At 46.2% G+C, this 23,869-nt stretch overlaps 1 protein-coding gene across 1 annotated transcript in view; it reads left to right on the plus strand.

Moving 5' to 3' along the window:
* LOC102847007 (protein shisa-6 homolog) overlaps nucleotides 1-23,869 on the plus strand; it is a 631,671-nt gene that overhangs the window by 112,949 nt on the left and 494,853 nt on the right. Inside the window, exon 5 of the mRNA XM_006898582.1 lies at nucleotides 2-420. Within this exon, the coding sequence (XP_006898644.1) occupies nucleotides 2-420 (419 nt within the window). The remainder of the gene's footprint in view (nucleotide 1; nucleotides 421-23,869) is intronic.

Genomic DNA, 23,869 nt, shown 5'->3' on the forward strand with positions numbered 1-23,869 from the left:
GCCCGCGGCGGCCGTGGCGGCGGCAGCGGCGGCACCCAATGCGGCCGTCACCTACGAGACGTGCTGGGGCTACTACGACGTGAGCGGCCAGTACGACAAGGAGTTCGAGTGCAACAACAGCGAGAGCGGCTACCTGTACTGCTGCGGCACCTGCTACTACCGCTTCTGCTGCAAGAAGCGCCACGAGAAGCTGGACCAGCGCCAGTGCACCAACTACCAGAGCCCCGTCTGGGTGCAGACGCCCAGCACCCGGGTGGTGTCGCCGGGGCCCGAGAACAAGTACGACCCGGAGAAGGACAAGACCAACTTCACCGTCTACATCACCTGCGGGGTGATCGCCTTCGTCATCGTGGCGGGCGTCTTCGCCAAGGTCTCCTATGACAAGGCCCACCGCCCTCCGAGGGAGATGAACATCCACAGGTGAGTGAGCGAGCACCCCAGCCTGTCCCAGGTCCCCTCGTCTCGCCCCTCTGAACGCGCTTCCCTTTCCCTCCTGCTCTTTTCCCATCAGCGCTTCCTGCTTCTCTTTTGGAGACAATTTCACCTGTACTTTTTGACTGTGTGCGTGTGAAAAACCAGAGCCTCCTGGTACTCTCTTCCGATTTTTCAGCACTAGGAAAGCGTGCTTTGGTGCTAAGGAGGTTTGCGAAGGAAAGATTGGTTGGGTCCCTGGGGTCGAATTCTAAGAATTTGACATATTCTGTAACGATGGATCCAAGTCTGAGAATCACTTTTCACTGCATGTGGTCGTTTTGGTGGAGGCTCTTGTGGCATTTGGTTTCCTGAGTCTAAGGAGAGTTAACATTTCTGAAGAGGAAACTGACCAATGGTGGAGCAGTGGAAAGCGTTCCAGCTGATTTAGTGAAGCAGGGGCGGTTTGAGTGTGTGCTGGGCAGGGGATGGTGAAGGAAAGAATGCTTCTGGGGGAAGAAGGAAAAAAGCTTTCTCCATAATGTGGTGACCAAGTGCAGATGGCGTCTCTTCAGTGCATTCTGCCAAGTAAGATGTTTATCTTTCCTACCAAGATCAGAAGACTTATTTTTTTTAAACCCTGTAGGCAGAGCCCTTGGGGTTAACACTTCAGCCAAGGTCCTAAACTCAGTACCTCCAGTGGGGAGAGTTTTAGGACTGCTTCCTCACCAGGAGGAGAAACCCACAGTTCAATTTCTGTCTTTGCCCACCTTGACCTTCCTTTTTTAGGAGCCCTCTTGGTGTAGCTGATTATAGGCTGCACTGCTAAGTGCAAAGTCTGGAGTTCAAATCTATCTACCACTTTAAGAGAGAAAGATAGGCAATATGTATATACCCCAGGCAGGTTTTATAGCCTTGGGAATCTGCTGACGGATCACTAGGACTCTACCACAGTGGGTTTGATTTTGCTGTTGAACCTGCCTTTTGCTCCCACCTTGTGCCAGTAAGCCCTTTGACAAGTGTTGGTAAGGGGCACAGGGAACTGGAGTTGTCTGCTCGCAACTTCAGGAAGGACAGACCCAGAGAGTGCAAAGTAACTTTGTCCCCAGTTCCTTCTTGATTGATGGCTAGACGTGGTTCACAGAGTCCTTTCAGGGAACGAGTCCTGCCCCAGGAGATGGCTCTGTTTCTGGCACACTGTGTAGGCAGGCTCTGGCCTAGTAACCATGACCACGCCCCAGGCTTGTCCTGCATCTGGGGTGGCCCAGCAGACTCCCACCCCGAGTCACACATCCTTCCTTCATCTTGGCACCCTGGATGCCATCTTTCTTGACCTGAAAACCTCCTTCCTTCGTTGCTGTGGATATTAATCACCTACATCCTGAAGAAGAAAAACAGAGGCGTATGGAAATTTCTAGGCACCTGAAAGAACTGGTTAATTTCCTCCCTTGATTCTGTGGGGTGTTTAGAAAAGATGATACTTCTCAGCAAGTTTTACTGAGTCACATCCACCCAGTGTGGGTACTTTCATACTGTAAAAACTCAGCTGTTAGAATCGGGCTGCTCCTGAGAGGGAGTGTTTTTACAGGCTCCTGTCGTATCTCTCAGGTAGCAAAGTTTACCCAGCATCTCTTTTCATCAGCTGGGTTGGCTCTGGACACTGACAGGAATTGGAGGAATGGACTGTGGTTCAGTCCATGCTCCCAAATACAAAAGGCAGATGGCATGGTGAGCTATGAGAAGGTGAGTTGGTGAGTTTTATATGGTGAGGATCTCCCCCTCTCATGTTCTGCTCCCCCCCCCCAACCTCTGCCCCTTTGAAATCAGAGAAGTAATTGTCTGTGGGCAGCAAGCTCCCTTCTGAAGCAGATGTACAAATCCTTCCTTTCCACTTTTGCCTGAGGCCAGAGACTCCTTTTGCTTCCTGTGCTCCTGGCCTCTCAACAAGCCTCCAGTTGATTGATTCTCTTCTGTCTTACCCGAGTGGAGTCGGAGTTCTGTGCACTTTGAGAAGGCAGCCCTGTGCCCTAGCCACACCACCGCCTATGGAGTTTATTGCTGTCACCTGGGGGGGGGGTACTAAGCACATGTCCTCAGATACTGGGATCCTGGCTTTCTCGTGAGTTATACTGGCTGCCACTCTCGCTGGCGTTGTCACTGCCCTCCCTCATGATTCTTCTCCTCTCCCCAGTACACTGACCACCCCTCTCTTCTACTGAGGTGGCCTTAGGAAGCCTCGGGCAGTTCTCTCTCAGATTCTGTGAGAGATGGCTGTGGGAAAGGAGATTCCAGCCCCGCACATTATGTAAATATAGGATGTTTCTCTTTCAAGTTCACCTCCTAATTTTATTCAGTTCACAGCACCTCTTCAGCAGCTGCAGTCTCGCCTGCTCAGTTCTTGCTAAACCATGATACTGGTACCTGTTAGGTAGGGGACGAGGCCGCTTGGTGTGTGGAGGAGAGAGACAAGAAGTCCATATAAGATACTCCATGAGTGACCTTGGGCAGGTCTGGAAGCTTTATTTTTCACTTCTGAGTAGCTGGAACTCAGCAGTATCCCACCCTGACTGAACTCCTCCTTCTGGGACCTGTGGGGTGTGGTGAGCATGGTGGATCTTGCTGGTGATCATGTATATGTGACTTACCACACACAGACCTGGGGGCACTGGGGACTCAGGTGTGACTCCTCACTAGTTCAGACCCTGAGTCATGGCCTGCCTTCCAGAGAGAGGCTTTTGTTTGTTTGTGTGACAATTTGTGGAGATAGAATTTACATACTATTCAATTTACCTATTCAAAGCATACAACTTAATGATTTTGTTGTTGTTGTTACACTCTTGAGGCAGAACCGACTCATAGCTGACCTTCCAGTGGGTTTTCAGAGGACAGTTAGTCACATGGCAGGAGACTGTCCATCTTTCTCCCACAGAACAGTGGGTGGATTTGAACACTGTGCCTTTGGGTTGGAACAACTCCTTACCACTAAGCTATCAGAGCTCTAATGATTTTTAGTACATTCACACAATTATGCAGCCATCACCAGGATGAATATGCTAATAAACTCCCCATACCCATTAGCAGATGCTCCCTGTTTTCCTCTATTCTCAACCTCAGCCCTAAGCTCCCCTAGTCCAGGGAATGGGGTGCTGCTTGCACTGTCTTAATGGGGTCCAAAGAGAAGGAAGCAACTGAAGAAAGAGACATATTCACAATGGGGCTGGTTCCCCTGGGAAGATGGGGGAGCAGGAAGAATGCACAATCTGGGAAGAAAGTTCTAGATTCTTTGCAATAGTTCACCCAAGATTTTCCCTTTGTGGAAATGGAAGATGCGTTTATTGCAGTGTGCTGTCCTTGCTCCAGGTGGTGGTTCGGCAGCAGGGTTGAGTCTGAGAGTGGAGAAGGGGGCATTGTGGGATGTCTGCAGGGTGAGGGCAGGCATCTGTCTCATCTGGGTGGTGGTGTGCAGGGCTGGGAGGCCCTCCCCACAGGCACTCACACTCCTTAGGACGGGACTCCTTCACCTCTCCTCCACTTTGGGGTGTAGGGAGGAGGTTTAGGTTCTCCCCCATGAAGTAATTGGATCATGCCATCTTTTTTCTACTGGAGAAACATATCTACTCTGGGGGGGAAAGCTCACAGCTCTGGGGGTACGCTAGGAGAGTAGGGAGAGTAAGGGTAGAGTTTGGGGGTGTAGTGTGGGACAGTCCTCACAGATGAGTGGAGAGTCAGACTGTGTGAGCTAGGCTTGGAGGGGCTGAGGACAGGCCCTAGGCAGACTTGTGTCCTGGATCTGGACGGCATTGGGGGTTGCGCGACCTCTTTTCTTGTCTAGACCCGACTTCATATTGGTGTCTCTCTAACCACTTTCCCTTTCTGGGCTCCCTGGGTTAGCCTCCTGCTGACTGACCAAGACGTCTTCGACTTCTAATGTTGCATGTGTGCCTACTGCAGTGCTTCCCCTGATGCAGGTTGTTCAGTGCCCTTCAAGGAAAGGCCTGCGATGCTGGCTTCCCAGATCTGACATCCTGGAGGAGGTGTTGCACATTCAGACCTGGCCCTCTCTCCTTGCCCAGCCTTTATTCAGTTGTGTCTTGGAGATAAGAATCTTTCTGAGGGAGGAATTGTATGGCTTGCTTTTTTTTTTTTTTAAATGGCTTCTTAACAGATGGGTCAGGCAGCTATTAGGATGCTAGGGACGCTATTGGTGAAGTCAGAGCTGACCTGGGTCCTCCCACTGCCTGGCAAGGATGGAGGGACAGAGGCGGGAGTGGGGTGGGCAGTGGGCCCTCAGCTGTGGAAAAAGAAGCCTGAGCGGACGTCATTCTACGTCAGGAAAAAAGAAGTGTTAGGAGGCAAACATCAAAAGGGGGCTTCATCTGTGAGGACCTTGCTTTTTCTTTTTTTGCTCCCGAGAAAATCAAGAGGACACTTCTCTCAACCTTTTCTTCCTCTAGAAATTAATTAGAAGCCCAGAGCGTGCTGTTTTCTGCCCGCAGGCCACTGACTGCAGCGGCAGACCCACTTTGCCAGTTGATTTAGTGAGTTCTCTTCCTCAGTTTGTGAGCAGTGTATTGTCAGATCACCTCAAAGCCTCCAGTTTTTGAAGCTCTGTGGACTCACTTTAATGAATTGATTGAAATGAGAGTTAACTTGTTTTGGAGTGGGTTTGTTTTTTGTGCTTCAGTACAGCAGTTGAGAGGAAGGGGGGTAAGCTTCTTACTTGTCTGGAGGTCTTTGCCTTGTCTGCTTTCCCTCTTAGGAGCTGAGGGAAGTACATAAAGGGAAAGCAGTGACATTGTGGATGAGAAGGCATATGGAATGAGGTGAAAAGTTTTGTGCTTGACTGAAAATATAAAGGTTGGTGGTTCAAATCCACCTGTCAGCACTGTGGAAGAAAAGCTTGTTGATCTCTTTCTGTCAAGGTTGCTTACAGGTTAGAAATACCTCCGGAGCAATTCAACCCCATAATAATACATGAGAATGTCATGTATCAGAATCAACCTGACAGTGAGTTGGAGTGTTTGCTGTGGTTTGCTGTGCTTGGAGTGTTTGCTATGGTTTTTGTGAGCTTTTAGAGAAGCAGTTATTGAAAAGGTACTGGGAAAGATAGAATTAAAAAAAAAAGGTAGTAAAAAGGGAGGGGAACCAGGGGAGAAAAGGGATGCCCCCACTAATAGTCTCAGGTAGCCTCATGGAGAACTCACGTGGGACATATCTGTCTCTGACTCCTGTGATTCCTGCCTGTTACACATTAAGCCCGACTCTCTGTCTCCGCCGGGCAAGCTCTGCTTCAGAGTCTAAAAGGTAAGCCCACAGAGTGAATATCAGCTTTGACACTGGAGTCCAGCAGAGTTCATTCCTGAGTTAGCAGGTCACCTATCCAAAGGCTTTTCAGCAATCCCTGGCTCATGAATATTTCCACTGGTCAGGATGCCTTCCATGTCCCTGCCCACAGTGCCCTCTGGGCCAGGAACCATGAACATCTGCCTGTCTTTCTCCATGGCCAGCACTAACCCAGGTGCAGAACATCATTTACAGGGCTAGGGTTGGGGGATTGGGCGGGGGCGGGGGGGTATGATAAAAATGCTGCTAAGACCTGAGAGGTTGCTCGCCACCCCAGGCTGCCAAGACTCATGTACAGAAAAAGTCCAATTGGTTTTCAGCCCTTTTTAATGAGTGTTTGACTTGACTGTGCAGTCAATTCAGATCAATTTTGCAGGAAGCAGTGGTTCAGACAGGTGAAAAAGTAAACTGACTGAAAGAGGTTAACTCACCAGCCCAAGACAGACTTGGTCATGGATCTAGAATTGAAGGGAATTATACTCAAAGACGCCCCAGCCCTCCCCTGCCTGTTTTCTCAAGGTCCTGGCAGGAAGGCCTTGGAGCCTCAACTTCCAGTCCCTTTTTTAATGGTCAGTGAGAATCCTCATTGTATCATGGTGGCTCCTGGCTTCTGTACATAATCAACCCCTGCCATCCCCTATCCCCTCTTTCTCAACCCAGAGTTCTGCACAACATATTTCTATTTGATATTGTGACGACTTCAAGACAACTTTAGACCTATTTTTTGACAGTACTTATTCTGTGGAAGCACACAACTGTGGTTTAAACTTACTGGCTTTTGTTGTTGTTAGGTGCTGTCGAGTATAACTCATAGCGACCCTGTGAAGAACAGATCTGAACCCTGTCCTGTCCTGTGCCATCCTCAGTTTCTGTCATACTGGAGAGTCAGTTGCTGCAGTCAGCGTGTCAGACCATCAGTTGAGGGTTTTTCTCTCTTTCACTGACCCTCTGCCTATTCAAGCAATAACCTCTTCTACCAACATATCCAAAGTATGTAGGATGAAGTTTATACTGGTGTATATGATGTCTCAGATTGACAGTGGGGTGGGGCTTTTGACAGAATATATTTAGGTTCAGGTTAAATTTCTTTTTTTAGGGTGTGTGTGTGTGTGTGTGTGTGTGTGTGTGTGTGTGTGTACCATCGAACTGGATCCAGTTGACACAGGAAGAGATTACCCCGCCTTCTCCAGCAGAGCATCTGGTGGATTTGAACTGCATGCCTTCAGGATTGCAGCTCAGTTTCTTGCCACTAGGCCTCCAGAACTCCCTAAATTCCTTTCTTCAAAAGTACTTTCTGTTGTGACATTTGTTCCCTCTTTCCTGGGAAATTTTGCTATTTTTTTCCCGAGTTCCTGACTTTTCCAGCATGTTCTTTGTAGATTTTGCATGGGGGATAAAGGCTCGCTGGGGCACGTGTTGTCAGAACAGAGCAGTCACTGGTTTTCTCCTTAATATTTAACTTCCAGAATTAAAAACACATCATCTGGAAAGGGCAGCGTTGTTCTTTCTACCATGTTGTCATTGATTACAGAAGCGTAGAATTTTTGTTGTAGGCAAGTCATTTAATCAAACTCTGATTTTAACAGTGAGAAAATGCAAGTCCGGAGACATCCAGTGGCAAAACCACAGTTCCACAGCTGGTCATTGAGTTAGCTTGGACTTGGAGCCATTTCTGTATCCTGGGCATTGCTTTTCACAACACAGTTCAGCCTTGGCTTGTCCTATTAAATCTATTCTTTTCTCCCCCCCCCCATTTTTATTGCTGCAGAACGAACAATACATAACAAACACAGTGTTTGCTAATTTAGTGGGGTTTTTTCACATGTGCAATATAGTGACATCAATTACAATGATAACATGTGTAACCAGATTCTGATTAACTTGAAGCCCATTTTTTTCAGCGTGTGTGCCTGGAGCTGTGAGTGGCGGCCTTCTCTCCTCACTTCTTTCTCTAAATTTCTTTAGCTTTTCCTCATGCCTTTTCCCCATGCATCACAATCTCTGTTGCTCTTCCCCTGTCGCTTTGCAGTTTCTCCAGATTCTTTTTTAAAGGGCAATAGCCTGATCTAAGCATAATCCTTTAATAAGGTCTGAGTAATGCAGACCATTGTAGAAAGAAAATACATTACGTGCCAAAGGGTTGTGAACCAGTGCAGTGGGCCACTGAATAAAACTGTGGACAGAAATCTGTAATTAAAAATCCCAGCTGGGAATGCTTGCTCTCGCTCCCAGAGATGGGTGGGCATTGGGAAACCTGCCAGCCCAATAAGGTTGTGTTTTGCTCGAGGCCAGTGATGTTCTGCCTTCCTGGGGTCCTGGGTGCGGGTGACTTCGAGGTTCGTTTCCAGGATGCCCAGGTGCCATGGAGTTGGTTCCAATCCACGATCATCCCAGCTGTGTTAGAGTAGAACTCTGCTTCGTAGGGTTTCCTAGGACTGATTTTTAATAAATGGTTAGGCCTTTCTCCCAAGGGATTCAAACCACCACCCTTTCTGTTAACAGCAAAATGTCTTTACCCCTTGGTCCGTGCAAATACTCTCACCTGGTTCTTGAAAACCGAGCCAGTCAGCTGTTGAGTTGATTCTGATTCATGGTGACACTCTGTGTGTTGGAGAACTGTGCTTTGTGGGGGTCTTAGTGGCTGACTTTCCGGAAGTAGATCTGCAGGCCTTTCTTCTGATGTGTCTGTGAAGGATTGATACTTGAGCCTCAGATTTCTGGGTTAGTAGTTGAACATGTTAACTGTTTGCACTGTCCAGGGGCTTCTCCAGAATGACTCCCTAGTATGTAAATTAACCCTCTAAGCCGCAGGTATGCATTCTCTGGTCCCAGGCCAGCCGGTGCAGATGAATCAAGGTCCAGAGAAGATTCAGGACAGGCTGGTGAGGCTCTAAATGTCCAGAAGCTGGACCTGTGGGTCCCATGTTTCCTGGAAAGCCATCTCTGTGGCAGGCAGTTGGGGGCATTGCCTGCAGTGTGCTTGCTTTTCCTCTGGGAAGAACTGGAACCTCTATAGCGGGTTATCCTTTCAAGCCATCACCTTGGGAGCCTGCTTGCCGCTTCTCTTCCAGAGAAGGCTTTCACAGTTCCTCTTTTGGAAGAGACTACTTTCAGAGCCCATGGCATGTCATTTTGATTTTCTGTAATGGTTGCATATTTTTATCCTCTTAGGCTAGATTTGATTCTTGTAAGCAGCGATAAGTCATGGAGCCGAGGCCAATGAATGAAATTGGCAGTGGGGCCCAGTTATTCATCAGAAGGGAAGAGTGCCTCCCCTAATGAGCCCTGCTTGCCCTGCAGCCCTTGAGCTGTCTCCCAAGGCAGGTACCCAGAGAGCAGATGCAGGAATGAAAGGCATCTCTGGCAGCTCAGGGCCTGGCTTCCCACAATGACCACTTTGAAGAAGACATGCCATGTGTACAAGATAATTATTAGCCTTCCAAAGATCATTTGCATCCTCTATCAGTGTATCAAGGTGGGCAGTGGGGAGCTGGTAGCAGAGAAAAGAAAGGGGAGATGTGAAAAGCATCTCCGATAACCACCCAGAAAGGATGAAAACAATGGCAGTGTCCCACATTCCTGAATGAAATAGACTGAGAGCTCCTTTTAGCTTGCTAGTTGGATGCTGAGGATAAAGGACCTAGTTTCTTTGGGATGCACACAGTGAGGCCTGGGCTCAGATGCTAGTATCCCCGTCATACGCTCCCTTCTCTGCAATTGAGGGTCAGTCACTGCCTCTGCAGTTCCACATTTGGTTGGTGCCAGAGCTTGGGCCTGAAAACAAAGTGCAGATATTTCCAAGCATAGAAAGGTGAGCTTCCTGGGGAACATTGCTGGTAGACCCCTAATGCACATTACTGCTTCCTGCTCCCATACCTTGTCCATTCATTGCCCAGGATAGGTCTAGACATAGATGGAGGGTGAGCTGAGTGTCAGGACAGGTGACATGGGGCCCCAGGTGCAGAAGGTGGAGCCGTGGCCTTTTTGCAGGTGGGACAAGTCCATCTGTGCGGCACTGGGGGTGATGGGGTTCATCCCGGTCTGGATTCAGGGGACTTGGGAGGGACTCCCAAGTCATGGCTGGCCTCAGTGATGTGACAAAAACTCTTCTTGGACACTTCGAGGTGAATGTCCTGCCTTGGGACTTGATTGGAACCTCACATGCCTACATTCAAGCAACGGGAAGGTGGGTCCTCTGTCTGCCAAGATCTTAAATAAAACCAGTCGCTGGTGCCATAGTTTTGATTTGAGGGGTCCCCAGGTTCGTCCCAGCAGAGCTGTGCTCCCTACAGTTTCAATGGCTGATTTTTCAGAAACAGATCACCAGGCCTTTCTTCTGAGGTGCTTTTGGGTGAACTCAAACCTCTGCACATTCAGCTGATGGTCATGTGGGCTAACCATTTGCATATCCAGAAACTCCCCTGGGAGTTTACACATCCCTACAGAAGTCTGATATTGGGGAGATCCTTGAATCTTAGTTAGGTGATAGTTCAAGCTCACATGAATGAATGAGGGGTGGTCTTCAGGAGATTTGTGAAAGCTCCCATTCTCAGGGTTTCCTTAAATCAAAACAAACAAACAAAAAACCAAACCCATTACCAGTGAATTGATCCCACCTCATAGCAACCATGTGTATGCTGGTATAGATCTGTACTCCAGAGCTTCTACTGACTGATTAGGGGAAATTTCCCCCCAGACCTTCCTTCAGAGTTCCTCTGGGTGCACTTGAACCTTCAATGTTTCCTACCTGAAAACACTAACCATTTGCACTAATGGGAGCGTCTTTTGTTATAATCTGTACTTGCTAAATACTGGAAACGCATTGTCTCACTGCATCCTCCTATCAGCACTTGGAGGACAGATACCCTCTTGACAGATGAGGGAGTAGACTCGGAGTTTTAGACACATGTCCAAGGTCATAACTAGAAACTTGCCTCCCTTTGGAGCTGAATAGACACCTGGCTGTCACCTTCTAGAATATCAGTGCTTCAAGGACACTCAGATGACCTGAGAAAGTGAAGACCCAGTTTTCGGGGACCTGGTAGAAAAAGTTACAGAATGGAGATGGGAGGCTAGCTCATCTGCCTATCTGATCTCAAAGAACCACTTGGGTCTCAGCCCTCCTTACAGTTTATACAGGACAGAGGGCAGGAAAGGGCTCCTCTCCAAGAATAGATTCTGTTGGCTGAAGGCAATGAAAATGATACATATGAAGAAAATGCAAAACCAAAGTACCCCCTCCCATTCTATTTGAGGCAACAGCCCTTGGGCAGTTCTGGTGAGTCCCTGCCTCAGGGGTGGTGAGGGGAGCTGAAGCAAGAGGAACCTGAAAGAAAGATGAGGGGAAGAGAAACTGGAGCTAGGACAAGTCCCAGTTTTAAGTATTCAAGTGTGTAGTTTGCAAACGGCTCCCTTTATCCTCAGTCCCCTCCTGGCACCATGTGTGATCTCTAGTTCTGTGTATATAGTGCACATTATTTCGGCCAGCTCCCTTCTGTCTCTGTGTAGTTTTATTTTTCACATCTATTTTTACTGGCTCTTCATCTATCCCCATGTTTCTCTATTTCTTGAACTTTTGGTGTTATCTGACCCTCTTCCTTGGAGTTTTATGGTGTTGCAAAGGGACCGGAGATTTGATTCCTCACAGATACCTCGGGAGAAAGGCCTGACAATTCACTTCTGAAAAGGTAGCTCCTGAAAATCCGATGTAGCACACCTCTGTGTTGCCCTGCGTCTCAGTTGACTGGACTGCAGCTAGCTCGTCCTCTCTTGCTTGGCCTGTGACTCTGAAGGGCATGGGAAGAGGACAGATTCCAGGGGATGCACAGGGGCTGTGTTTAATTCTAGAGTAGATCAAGGCTACTCTACAAAAGTTAGTCCCAGATCTGCAGGTCTGGTCTGGCGTAACAGGCCAGGAGACTCACTTCTGATGTGAGATATGGAAGCCATTCCCAATGCCTTCCCGCTGGGACTCAGAGCTCCCAGGCGCTGTCTCCAGCCCTCTTGCGCCCTCCCTGGCTCCTGCCTTCTCCTAGTGAGAGGGCAGGAGAATCCTCGGAGTCCCCTTTTCCAAAGCCACGGTCCCCTTTTCAAGAACCCTGGAAGCTGGCACCCTGCAGGACTCCCAAGCCTCCAGCCCTGGCCCTGCTCCCTGGTGTCTGGAGAAGTTGCTGCTTTCCGCAGCCTCACAAACACGCTCATTATTCCTTGCTTTGTTGGCATTTGGTCTCGTGTACTGTTCCCATTAGTTTCGGCATTAAAGACTCATTACTTAGGACATCTGTCCTCTGGACATATTCCTTGTTCCCTTAGCCAAATGTCCCCTTTTGGGAAATGTGTTCTCTATCCAGTCACCCTTCCTTCACTTGGGCTGTTCTAGTGGGGAGGGTTTGAACCCAGAGAAGATGTGGTGGGAGGAGTGGTGGCTGCTAATTGTCAGTGGTGTGCCAGGCTGCCTTCCATGCCTGTCCACACCTTCCCTTCTGACGTCCTGGGAACACACCCCCTCACTGTTCTCTCTAGGAGGCGGTCAGGAAGGACGCAAAGCCCTGCAGAAACAGAGAAGGCAATTGTCAAGTGGTTTTCTTTCCAAAAGTAGATTGAGGCTCACATTCAATTGACAGTGAATTCTGCTGGCAATAATTGAAGTTTGGGCACGCTTATCTGAGGGCGAGTTAGTTCTGGTGGTCCAGTGGGTACTGCCAATCCCAAGGTGGGAGGTTTGAGTCCACCAGTGGTTTGCTCTATGGGAGAAAGATGGACAGTCTCCTCTCATACGATTTACAGGTTCTGAAAACCTGTGGGCAGGTCAGCTATGAGTTCCACCTCCACCGCAGTGAGTACCTGAGGGATGTTGTTATATGACTTCAAGTCAGCTGTGACTCACAGCGACCCTATACACAAGAGCTCTGAACTCTGTCCTGAGCCAGTCTTACTGCCTCCAACTTACCTGTGCCCATTACCCCAGTCACTGTGTCCACCATTTGTTTTTCTCTCTTGCGCTGTCCCTTCTCCAAGGACTGGACCATCCTGGCAACATGCCCAAAGTATGTGAGATGGAGCTTCAAAATCCTTGCCATTAAGGAGCAACTTGGTTTTACCCTCTCTAGGACAACAGAACTGTTTGTTCTCTTGGCAGTCCATGTTCAGTGATCTTCTCCAGCACCACAACTTAAAGACATCAATCCTTCTGTCACCCTTAGTCATCATCTGGCTCTCTGGTGCATAGCAAGTAATGGCAAAACCCATAGTCTCGATCAGGCACACTTCAGTCTCTAAACTGACCTGGTTGCTTTTCAGCACTCTGGAGAGGTCCGTGACAGCAGATTTTCCTAATGCAGTCGCTTTTGTTTTTCTGACTGTTGGTACCATGAGGCAAGAAGCTGTGCTGCAGTCCCAAAGGTGCACGGGTTTGAGCCCACCAGCTGCTGCATGGGAGAAGGATGGGCAGTCCCCTCCTTTGTGATTAACTGTCTCTGAAAACCTGCGGGAGGGTCAGCTATGGGTTGGTTCTGACTCGGTGGTACACAAGACCAACCGCAACATCTGGCAGTGAGGATCATTTTAACTCACCTCCCGGACATGAAAGGGAATGAACTCAGACAGGCACAGGCTGCGTCAGGGCTTGAAGAATCTGAATTTCAGCCTCCCTCTTAAGAAGAATTGGAGCCTCTGGATGGTACACATGGCCAATATACTCATTTGCAATTGAAAGACTGGGGAGTTTGAGCCCATCCAGAGGCACCACCACAAAAGAAAGGCTTGCCTCTCTGTGGGAACACAGCAGTGGAAACTCTGTGGGTCATAGTTCTATTCTGAAATGTGACTCTTATAGGTCACCATGAGCCAGTGGATGCCAAGGCAGGTGAGTGTATTAGGATTTGCCATGGGGTGTGGGAGAAGATGCATCTCCCCTGCATGTTCCAGATAGAGAGGCTGACTCCTCACCCTGAAAATTATGCCTGAACTTTCTCCTGTAGGTTTGGAAGGCATATTAGTGTTACGAGGAAAGAAGAAAAAAAAACAATCACAAAACAAAACACCCCACAAAACACACACACACACACACACACACACACACACACACACACACACACACTGCCAACACACAGCTTTTATATTCTCAAATAATCAGCAGACGTTTTCCTCACCTCCTTGCCAGGGTCTTCTCCCCCGACCCAGCCCCTGCAAAAGCATCGGTGAAGAATCAGGTCTTTCGGCCGAGAATCTGTTGGTCCTCCCTCTCCTACTCTCCTTCTAAGTCTCGTCATTAAAATATTTCTTCTGGTTCCTTTCCAGTCTTGGTCCATTGCTCCTGCTCTCTCCACGTTTCCTTTTGATTACTGTTCACTTCTGTTGGATTGTACTCTTTACCTCCTTTCTTCTCCAGTTCTTCTTGAACTTGCCCTGCTGTAACTTCATTAAAACACATTGGTTGAGATGCCACTGATTCTAAATATATCCTAAACTGGACCTGGATGCAGTTCTTTCTCTTTACTCGGCCTCAATAGCAGCTGTGATGAGCAGATTAATAGCTCAGACCAGCCTGCAGAGAATACGCAGGGCAGGTAGACCAGGCTGCGGGACACGCTGCCTTCCAGCAGACTTTCAGGGAGACAATCAAGCATGTTAATTACAAGTCATTCTTATCTTTTCCGCAAAGTAGTTCTCCAAAGATCAATATTTGTTGGTGTTCCCACCCCCCCCAGTCCCCAGCCTAGCTTGAAATCCTGCAGTGGCCTGCGAAGCAGTAAAAAACGCATTTCCTGTCAAGTGTTTTATAATTTCCATATCTGTTTCATTGATTGGGATTAGTGGCCCCCATTTCTGCTGAGTTGGTGAGGCTTGACTGTAGGCTGCTTCGGCTTCTGTTTTGAATTCCTTCTGGGGGGTTCTCATTCATTTCCCCTACACTGTTTCTTCTTTTATATTTCCTAGAGATTTCAGAATCCAGCCATTCTCTATTCTGCTCCAAATGATGCCACACCCTAGTGCTCCCTCATTGGCCTCTTGCCACAAAGTTGACCTGCTGGATGTGAGGGTCGAGATCTGTGGGACATCTTGGGATGACTCCTTTTTCCTGTGCTGTCAGAAGTCCTTCATCTCCGCGTTGGCTCCCTTTATTCTCCTTTCTTCTTCTTCTTCTTCTTTTTTTTTTTTAAATTATACTACTTTATGTTGCAAAGCAGGACCAGTCTTTGGAAAGGCGCGTCATGCTTGGCAGTGTAGAGGGACAGTGCAGGAGAGGAAGACCCTTGATGAGATGGATTGATTCAGTGACTGGGGTAAAGGGAGTAGGTGTGACAGAGGGGTAGGTAGTGAGATTGGCACAAGATATGGCAGGGTTTAGGGCTGTTGTACATAGGGTCGCTGTGAATCACAGGCGACTCCATGACACATAACAACAGCAACAACTTTATTTACAAAATTAGAATGCATTGTTTTGCAGAACAGATTCTTCCAATTTCCCTCACCCCCCCATCAAATTGTACAACTCCATGATTAATCCCCCCTCCCACTGCACATTGTCATCCCTCTGCTTCCACCCTCCCCCACCCTGATCCTTATACTCATTCTACAATAACAGTCTTGTACAGTATTTGTCCTTGAGGGACTGAGTTAGTTCACTCAGCATAATGCTGTCCAGTCCCTCCCAAGTTAGGTAATAATTTACATTTTTTGTTCTTCTTTCTTAAGAATAGTCTGAGAAGTCTGCTCAGAAATCACCACCTGGTCACATTGTTGGGATTGAAGAAAGGACATCACATCTGCTGAGGGGAAGGACATGGTCACATGAGCTTATGTAACCCTAGATCAAGCTCTAAGCCCCCCTTGTTCTTAGAGCTTACCATCCATTTGATTTTCCTTAGCACATTTTCTAGAAGCTGAGATGGGGGTGTGCTAACCCCACCTCCTTTCACCATCAGCCTCTCTGATCTCAGGCCAATCCTTTGGCTCCACAGGTCTGTTTCTCCAGGGCTGAGAGCTGGGGACCATGAAGCTGTGGAGGCATGCTCTTCTTTGGCCTACTCTGATCTCAGTTTGCCCAAAGACTATGACACTTAAATGTTTAGCAGTACAACCATATGGAAGAAAATGTATCTTTCTTGCACATTCCAAATCTAGATATCTTAATAGTCACACATGCATGGATCTAAATCTTGTATTTAAATTTTCAACCCTTAGGCTCTCGTGGTTGAAATTAAATGAGAAGGGCTTTGAGATTGCCTTTCCCCTCTGGCAGACACAGGGAGTGGCCAGTCCTGCATCCTGGCCAGAGCGGCCCTACTCACTTGAGAAGTGGAGTCTTGAGCCACTCTGGAATAAAACACAGGCAGTCAGTTCTGCTAGCTGATTTGTCATGAATATTTCTGGCCCTCTCATAGGGTCAGAGGCTTGGGTGGCATAAACAGCTAAGTGCCTGGCTATTAAATGAAAGGCTAGTGGTACGAACCCACCCAAAGATCCTGCAGAAGAAAAGTTTGGTGATCTGCTTCTGAAAGGCAATGGCCATAAGATCCCCATGGAGCACAGTTATGCTCCAACACATTGGATCACACAGAGCTGGAATTAACTTGATGGCAACTGCTAACCCATTTTGGTGTGAGATCTGCCTCTGAATTTCTGCAGAGGGAGTGCAGCTTTTCTCCCACAAGATGACCATCTAGGCCTCATTCTGTCTTAATCTTCTAAAGACGTATTCTTATTCCTCCTGGGAGGGAATTTGAAGTCTTAGTACCTTTGCAGAGATTACCAAGTGGAATAGGGATGATAATAATTCTATAGAAAACCCAAAGGAACATCACCAAGAGCAGTTTGTGGGCCTTAGTAATTCAGACCCAAGCTGAAGAGACATAGACTTCTTCTGGGACATTGGTTGAACTCCCGTCCTTTCAGAGAAATCTAACTCCCTCACCAGTATGGCAAAGGGCAAAGATGTGTGTGTGTTTGTGTGTTTTGTTTACTCCTGTACCCCCATTCCTAGAGCAATACTTGGCACAGAGAGGATGTTTAATAAGTATAGTTGAATGAATGAGAAGTGAGAAGATAGAGGGTGGTCTTTTTATATCCTCTGCCCCTCCATTTGATTGTATTGATGTGGAGGCACTTTAACTTGGCAATGACAGTGGTGGTTATAACTGATTATTTAGGGGATGACAAAGGAAAGAGAGAAGAAAAAAAGGAAAGAAAGAAAAGGGAAGTGAGGAAGAAGGAGGAACCAATAACTAGATGCATGGTAGAAAATATTGCCTGGTTGGATGGCGCATTTGCTCCTCTAAGCTCCAGTAGATTCCTGACTTAATTTGCTCATGATGTGAAGAATGAAGAAGACTTTCCCCACTAGCAATATTGATCTCAGTGCTTTCTTGCATGCTAGTGGAAACCCAATCTGCAGTGGCCTGGCAGGATGGGACACATGCTTACTTACTCTCAAAGTTCAAGCTCAGGGTCCTGTAGAAAATGGTGTGTGGCTGACCAATACGGGAGCTTAGTCATTAGGCCTGAGAGGAAATACGGAATGTGGATGGTCCTTCCAGGATGGCCAGTGGCCACAGCCAAGACGTCTGACTCACTCCTCACACAACAGCCTCCCTCATCTGGAGTCCTCCAGGACTCTGCTTTGTAACGGCTTTTGCTCTGGAAATAGAGACTGAGCATGTGTAGCCATTGGGAGGTTGTATTTAGATTTACTTATTATAAAATATTTACACACTGCTTTCTAGATGCCAGTCTCTTCTAAGTGCCTTAAAAATATTAACTCATTTAATCTTCCTAATAACCTTTGAAGTAGACATTATTTTTGCCCTATTATTTTGACCTTATTTTTGATAGAGGGCAACAGAACTACGGGGCACTTAAGTAGCCCACTAACAATCACCGTGTAGTTAAGTGTCCTGTCTGCCAGTCCAGGCACTCTGACTCCAGAACCCCTGTGCTGAGCCATTTGACGGTATGTTATCTTCATTTATGAGGTCTCAGCTATAGCGTTAAACATATGCTTGCAACAAGCAGAGAAAACAACAGTAGCTGCAGTCATAGCAGAAGCAGAATCTGCACCTTATGTGCAGGTACATTTATTAACTCATCCATCACCTGGCTAACAATGAGTCTGTACTAACAAATCTTAGTAGCTTTCTCCCCCCTCTACTCCAAGTTCCACATAGTAGCTTCACTTGACAGATTCAAATACTTTGGGATAACTCAATCATCCAGCTGTTTCTGAAAAGTCTAGGTTTGAGACTGATGCTCTTAAATTTCCTAGGCCTGGGTACATTTCCAGGTGACCTAGGAAGTGAAGTGGGTTGTGTAGGGTGGAGTGTGTGGAAATGGTGCCATAAGGAGAGAAGTGGGGCCCAGGATGCGTCCCCAGTACGCGTCTCCTCTCCACCTAGCTCTCGGCTGGCCATCTTGCTGACATTCCAGGACAGACACCCATCTGGAGGGAGTGACTCCTTCCACCTGCGTGGAAAACAAGCAGGCGGGCCCAGCCATACTTTGCTCAGGCCAGCAGTGTTTACTGGCCATGATGAGTTCCAATTGTGCTGGGGACAGCTCAGACCTGCAGCCTAACTCCATGCAGATGCACAGACATTGTTAACACAACAAATGAACTCTCCTTTTTCCGTGCTGAGCCTCCATGTGGGGAGGGTAGGCTTGTGCGCACACAAAGCCGACAGCTGTGTCTTCCAAGTGAACTCAGAGCGAACTGGGAATAGGGGAACTAAATTAAGCCATTCTCCTCTGCCATGTTTATTAAAAATATATTCATTCCAGTTGTTCTGGGTGCATATTTTAGCGAATAAAAGCCCCCCGAATGTCCAGCAGAGAAGCATTAGACAGACATTAAAGAGGAAGCAGATAATTTCAGAGTTGTCAATGTCAAGTACAAGCTCAACCAACCAGAATCCTTTCTTAACTGGAATGGAATGCTCATATTCTTGGCTTGTACAAGATAGACAGATGCAGGAAGTACCAGATATTTACTGAAAAGGGGAAAAAATTATGCAACTTCGCTAGCATGACTTCTAGTTCTTATAGGAATAATCTTTTTTGTGTGTCTGTTTCACTTTGTTTTCTCTGTGAAGAGGACTGAAAAATTAGAGTGATAGACCACTCACATAAGAACCTTGAATCCATAAAATAAGACTAAATTATATTCAGTGTACCCTACTTAATTAGGCAGGAATGCTTTTAGAAAATTCTTCAAAAACAAGACTGTTCTCATTAATCCTTAGGAATAAGAACATTAACCAAAATAGCTCATTCATGGAATAGTTAATCTAGTTGGCCTTTTATTGTGCTTAGCCACCAACATCAGTTTCTCTTAACCACCCAGAGAGAAAAAGACCAGGATTGAGGTCTACACTCTCCTGCTCAGCTTTCTGTGGGCACAGAACCACTTCTTACATGGGATCTGAGCTCCTGTGTGCCATGGCCCTTGGCTCAGACAAGCTGGGAATGGAGGCCATGGGCCCACTTGGAAACCAGGTGATCTGAAGTCAGAAAGATTTATCACATGAACTCAGTGTCCCACGCGTCTCCACTTAATTTTGGGATGACTTAGTTTTGCTAGACTCTGCTTCAGAAAAATCAGCTACCAAGAACTCTCTGGAACACAGACCTTCCCCGCCACACACGACACTGCCATGCGTCAGAATCAACTCGACAGCATTTCTTTTCTTCTTTTTAAATCTTACCATCTGTTCACTGGGAGACGAGTGGGACAAAATAATTCCGAGTTGTGAGTTCTAAAGAACTGTGTTCGTTTTCCAGCTTGAGAGTTCCTCGGTTGAGAGGAACTGCTTGGCCTCGTGGTTCTGGCTTCTCCCCAGCCTTGTGAAGGGCAGCGATCTGGTCAAGTGGTTGAGAGCTCCACTCAATATTTAATTCCACAAGAAAGTGTCTTCTAAAACTCTGGAAGATGTTCAGAGCCATTAATGATGATTTATTCAAGTGAATGGAACAGGGCAGTTAACTGACAGCTGCCTTTGTGGGCCTGGGTAGTGTATTTTACTAAAATCTTATTTTCTGAAACCTTTGCCAGGGACATAATAAAAGGTGAAGAAAACCTCATATGCTTGTTGAGTAAATGAATCAAAGTTCAGATGGATGGGTGGATGGATGGACGGATGGATGGATGTGTTTAGACTTCCCTTTTTTGCCATCTGGATTAACTTCTTGTTAGCTGTATGATTTTGGACAACATAGGTAACGTCTCCAAGTCTTAATTGTCTCTTTATTTAATGGACTTATTGCTAAGTACTTACCATGTGAAGATTATATGCTTTACTACATGGAACACAGGATCTGGCATATACTAATCACCCAATAAATTGTGTCCTTTCATTTCTTAACCAGGCAAGAATAGTAAGCGAAGTTATGAATAGGTTTTTGTTTACCCTTTTTTCATCCCGAGAAATCATTTACCATTTTAAGAAAGGACATATAATGTGCCTATCATAATTAGTAAATAGGAGCAGGCTAGGTATTACATCAAAGGAGAAGAGGGCAGAATCTAAGGGGCTAAATAATGAACTCTGCATTGGAACAGATGAAGGAAAGAACTTTTTAGAAAGAATATATGATTAGTCATTATTTATATGACAACAGTCCAGAATAAGAGGTGCATACCAAAGTGGACTGGGGGAGGGATAGGAAGAGAAGGGAGGAAATTGTGCAACAATGATTTTTTTTTTTAAGTGAATGGTGGTAAGGAGGAAAATGTGCAACAATGAATGAATGAAAATCCAACTTTGCTATAAACTTTTGCTAAAACGTTAATTCAAAAAATAAATCAAATGGCTGATTTTCTCTTTAAAAAAGGGAACGGGGGAGGGAGAAGAGGGGTGAATGAAAGGGGAGAAGGGAAAATCAGTAGAACAGCAATGATTAGTGGCCCTGTGGTGGGAGGTGAAGAAATAAGGCAAGATGCAATGGGGATTTGTTGAGATGGGTTGATAAAAGGCATTGAGCAGTAATAATCTGTATATAAAATTCAGTATAGGAAAGATTGTATAAATCACAATGCATGCAGGTGGAACACAATGTATATAAATGATTTTACCAAACCCAATTTAAAAAAAAAATAGAAAAGAGGGGGATTTACTGTCTCCAGTACATCAAAATGTTGCCCAGGCTGGATCCCCAAGACTCCAATTTAACACAGAGCTGAGGGAAATGCAAACATGTTTTCATTTCCTTGGGGCACTGACAACATTAACCAAGGTTTTCAACAAATAAATAATTAGTCTTGACCTGAATCACTCGTTTACTAATTGTTTCTCCACACCCAAATATTAACTGGCATTTGCTAAATTAGCATACTTAGCTGGAAAAACCAAGAGTACTTATTGTTGCTGGGGACTTAGGACAAAGCGAGATCCCGTAAGTCCTCAGGTTACCATATCTGACTTAGGGACAGCCTGTACTTGCCCTTTAATGTCAATGCAAATTTGTACTGATTTTGAGATAATTGAACCAACCCCTGCACACGACAAATTAATTACAGTCACCTTCACTTGCTGTACATACACCTTTAAGCACTGAAAAAGTCTTACTGCTTTCTTGCATTGAAATAGGGTAACATAAGAACTGTATATAACTTTACATGCAGGATGTGGTCTCAGGTTGTGACTGAGGCCCAGGCTCATGACCAAAGCCCTGACTTTTCAGTTCCGCTCCATCGTGTTCTAGTCCTAGGGCACACTCATTGCCTCATCCTGCTTCCCATGGATGGAGAAAATGAAAGTTTCCTGGCCTGATGATCAAAATGACTGCTTTCCCACATGAAATTTGTTACTCAATTAATTTAGTCTCCCCCACTTGACCCATATCCATGAATGCCAAGGAGCTCATATGCAGAAGGGAGCAGCAAGTGAAGCAAGACAATTTATCAGATAATTCAGGCAAAATTATTCTTTTGTTTGACATCTCTAGATATTACAGCAGCCGTGGCTCTGGTGCCTGCAATGAGCTGGACAATTAATATAATTCTGTACTTCACACCCTTAAATCAGATACACATGCAGTAAGGAGCTTTGGTAGGCTCACTGATTAAACTGATTAGCTGCAAACTGTAAGGTCATCGGTTCAAACTGACCATCCCTTTCACAGCAGAAATGACCTGGCTTTCTGTTCCTGTGAGGATTACAGCCCAGGAGATCCCCTGGGGCACTTCTCTGCTGTCCGGTAGAGCCACTGTGAATAAAAATCAGCTTAACAGCACATGGCAAGGACAGCCACCAGGCCGTGATGGAACAATGGTAGAATTCTCACCTCCCATAAGGAACCCTAATACCACGTTTTTCTTCATCAAGTCCAGCTTCTCGAGTGATTTGCTCAGCATACAGATTGAACTGGTATATAGAGAGAATACAGCCCTGGCACACACCTTTCTTGATTTTAAACCATATATGTTTCCTTGCTCTGCTCAGAGAGCAGCTTTTTGTAGGCAAGTTGTTATTATTGTTGTTGTATGTACTATGGAGTGTCCTGCAATTAATAGTTGTGGACAGTGTAAAATCGCTCTGAAGCCTGCCCTATCCTGAGCCAGTTTCATTGACTTTCACACACCTGCTCCTATTACTCCAGTCACTGAGTCAATCCATTTCTTCTGGGATCTTCTTCTCCTCCACTATCCCTTCATTTCTAAGGTCTGGTCTCTCCTGGCCATGTGACCAAAGTGTGTGAGACAAAGCCTCAAATTCCTAGCCTCCAAGGAGAAACTTGGTTTCACCCTCTCCAAGTCATACCTGTTTATACTCTTGGTAGGCCATGGTATGTTCAAGATTCTTCTCCAGTACCACAACTCAAAGGTATCTATTCTTATTCTGTCATCCTGAATCATTGTCCAGCTCTCTGATGCATAGCAAGTAATTGCAAAGACCATAGTCTAAATCAGGTGCATCTTAGTCTCCAGACTAACATCATTGCTCTTTAATACTCTGGAGAAGTCTCTGACAGCTGAATTCCCCAGTGCAATTTATCTTCTTATTTCCTGGCAGCTGGTGCCAAGAATGTTGCTTATGGAGCTAAGCAAGCTGAAATTGTTAACATTCTCAATCTTTTCTTCATCTGTCGTTCACAGTAAAGTGATTTGTAATTCCCATTCTCCGCAGTGTTAACCATGTTGTTGTTTGTTGTTATGTGCCGTCGAGTCGTTGGTGACTCATAGCGACCCTGTGTACAACAGCCCTAAACCCTGCTCTATCCTGTGCCAATCACATTGCCTCTGACACACCCATCCCGATTACCCTAGTCACTGAATCAGTCCACCTCATAGAGGGTCTTCCCCTTCTGTGCTGTCTCTCCACCCTACCAAGCATGATGTCCCTCTCCAAGGACCTTTCTCTCCTTACAACATGTCCAGAGTATGTCAGATGAAGCCCCAGAATCCTTGCCTCCAAGGAGCAGCCTGGTTTAATCCTCTCTAGGAAGAATCTGTTTGTTTTCTTGGCAGTCCATGGTACATTCAATACTCTTCTCCAGCACCACAGCTCAAAGACATCAATTCTCCTTCTATCCTCCCTAGTCATTGTCCAACTCTCTGATGCATAACACATGATTGCAAAGACCATGGACTGTATCAGGTGCACCTTAGTCTCCAGAGAGACACCATTGCTCTTGAGTACTTTAGAGAGGTAGTTTTTTAATAATCTACACTGTCAAGTGCCTTTGCATAATCAATAAAGGGCAAATAGATATTCTTCTGATATTCTCTGCTTTCACCGAGTAGTCATATGACTTATCAATGATAACCCTGGTGCCATGGCTTTTCCTAAAACCCAGCTTGAACTTCTGACAGTTCTCTGTTTGGATGATCTTCAGAAATATTTTGCTTGCATATGATAGTAACTGTTGTTCAGTAGTTTTCACATTCTGTTGGATCACTTTTCTTAGTCATTTGGCCAGGTAGCTGTTCTCAGATTTCCTGGCAAAGACTGTTTTAGGGGTGCATCTCTTAGTTGAAACTAGTAAATTGGTATCTCATCAATTCCTGGGTTCTTATTTTTTGCAGATTCCTTAAGTGTAGCTTAAACTTCTCCCCTCATCATTCTTGATCAGACAGTACTTCCTAAAATATTTCAGTGTCAGCCAATTCTTTTGGTACAGTGAC

This window comes from Elephantulus edwardii, unplaced genomic scaffold (assembly GCF_000299155.1).
Source record: "Elephantulus edwardii isolate Elephantulus edwardi_28Jun2011 unplaced genomic scaffold, EleEdw1.0 scaffold00233, whole genome shotgun sequence".
Taxonomy (NCBI): Eukaryota; Metazoa; Chordata; class Mammalia; order Macroscelidea; family Macroscelididae; genus Elephantulus; species Elephantulus edwardii.